This window comes from Notothenia coriiceps, unplaced genomic scaffold, assembly GCF_000735185.1.
Source record: "Notothenia coriiceps isolate Sejong01 unplaced genomic scaffold, NC01 NC01_scaffold00019252, whole genome shotgun sequence".
Taxonomy (NCBI): Eukaryota; Metazoa; Chordata; class Actinopteri; order Perciformes; family Nototheniidae; genus Notothenia; species Notothenia coriiceps.
This window is the reverse complement of record NW_011351953.1, coordinates 1-1,866: the sequence shown is the minus strand read 5'-3', so window position 1 is coordinate 1,866 and position 1,866 is coordinate 1. Positions and strand designations below refer to the sequence as shown.

The 1,866-nt window shown below is 41.6% G+C and overlaps 1 protein-coding gene across 1 annotated transcript; it reads right to left on the bottom strand.

Moving 5' to 3' along the window:
* Window positions 1–33: 33 nt before the first annotated feature.
* Window positions 34–1,558, bottom strand: LOC104951824 (mitochondrial import inner membrane translocase subunit TIM44-like; the record flags this gene model as incomplete). Its single annotated transcript, XM_010778555.1, has 4 exons — window positions 1,431–1,558; window positions 1,199–1,249; window positions 949–1,038; window positions 34–144 (listed from the first exon to the last, which is right to left on the bottom strand). Coding segments are annotated over exons 1-4 (354 nt in total), but the record flags the coding sequence as incomplete, so codon positions are not given.
* Window positions 1,559–1,866: the final 308 nt, after the last annotated feature.

Genomic DNA, 1,866 nt, shown 5'->3' with positions numbered 1-1,866 from the left:
GTGTGTGTGTGTGTGTGTGTGTGTGTAACTTACAGGGTCCCCCTCCACCAGCTCTCCTTTGGTGTTTCGGATCACCATCACTAGCTGAGCCTGGAAGGTGATGATCAGCACCGGACCCTGGTCCATCATCTTCCCCATGGCCAGCTGCAGTGAAGGACACACAGAAACATTATTGAACAAACAAGCAAAGCATGATTCAGCATTTCAGTTCTGGCTGATAGAGACAAAGATATATGCAAGAACAGTGTCATAAGTCTGGGAATGGTATCTGCCAGACACAAAATAGGAACAAGTAAAAGCAGTGAAAACTTGCTTGTGGCTTTAAGACGTTTGCCTGACTTATACATAAATACACTTGTACGTTTTGATTTTGGAGAATACTATATACACTCTAAAACAAGCTCTTCAAATCAGAGCAAAACAACTGTTGTGCATAAAAAGGAATTCAAACAGGCGGTCTGTTTGTTGTTTTTATTCTAGGAGAAAGATACAAAGAGAGGAGCGTAAAATAAGCAGCATCTTTTAATACTCAGATGCATTCTTAACTTTTTAAGACTCTATGTTTGGTTTGTTAAAACACTGCAACCAGCCATTAGCTTTAGATAACAGCTGTGATCATGAGAACACACTTTTATTTCAGGTGTTTTGAATAATAATAATAATAGATTTAATTTGTTAGCGCTTTTACAGGTGCTCAAAGACGCTTTACAGATAAAAGAGAAGAAAAGAAAGGAACAACAAATAAATATATAGTTAAAGTTAAAGTCAAATAACACAAAAACAATCACACATGAAAAGCCAGATTGAAGAGGTGAGTTTTTGTGAGTTTTTTGAAGGTGGTGAGGTCGGTGCAGTCTCTGCACACTAAACCATATTTGCACAACGAGTGAGTGAATGGGATTCAGGCTTCATTATGAGCAGTGAGTCGTGAAGTCTGGAGAAACTCACATCAATATTGTCGATGTCCAGGATCTTAGAGTGGAAATGGAGTCCCATGGCTTTGGCTTGCTGGATTGGGTGTGCCAGCTGACTGTAGGTCTGTGAATCAATAAGGAGAGAAGGAGTTTCAATAAAAGGATGACTAACATTTGAGAAAGAGCTGCATCTGATAGATCCTCGAACAAATCAGTACGAACAGGCGTATGGTAAGTGTGTATCGACACTTAAAGCTCAGAGTGTGTGAGATAAAAAGTCTTACCGCTTCATAACACCAGTCCTTCAGCAGCTCCAGCTCCCCTCGGATCATCGCCTGCATGGAGACAGAGCTTAGTTTAAAGACCTGATAATAGAGGGCAACTTATGTGAAGTCGATCCTGACTAAATCTGTTGTTAGAAAACATTTAATATTTCTTGTCCGAAGCTCATCTGTCGATTGCAAGTTATTTCTCTACAAAGACACGAGTACCAGCGTTGTTTTGAGTCTGACATACCTCCAGTACATTAGGGATGATATCCCCTTCACACTGCTTGAGGAAAGTGTCCTTGTCAAAGGATGGGTCAGCTTTTAAAATCTCTGTTAGAACTTCAGACATCTCCGTCTTAGAGAACAGCCCACCTGAACACAGACAGGAAACACAGGAGGAGTTTTAGTGTGCTTCAAGGTAGGCTAGGTAAGAATGGAGGAACCAGCTCGAGTGCGCGAGAATTTGAAAATACACAACTGGAAAAAATCTGCCCCTTCCTTCAGACTTCCTCAAAGAGCCCCTCCTCCAACACACACGAACGCACACATGACCAATGAGGGCACGAGATAAGTTTGTGCACAGATGGAAGGCTGACATTTTAGCCGGGCCGGCTCAGATGATTGGTCGTGCTTTTCACAGCGCCACGGCTTCCACAGATGACATTTTTTGTATGTATTTATAG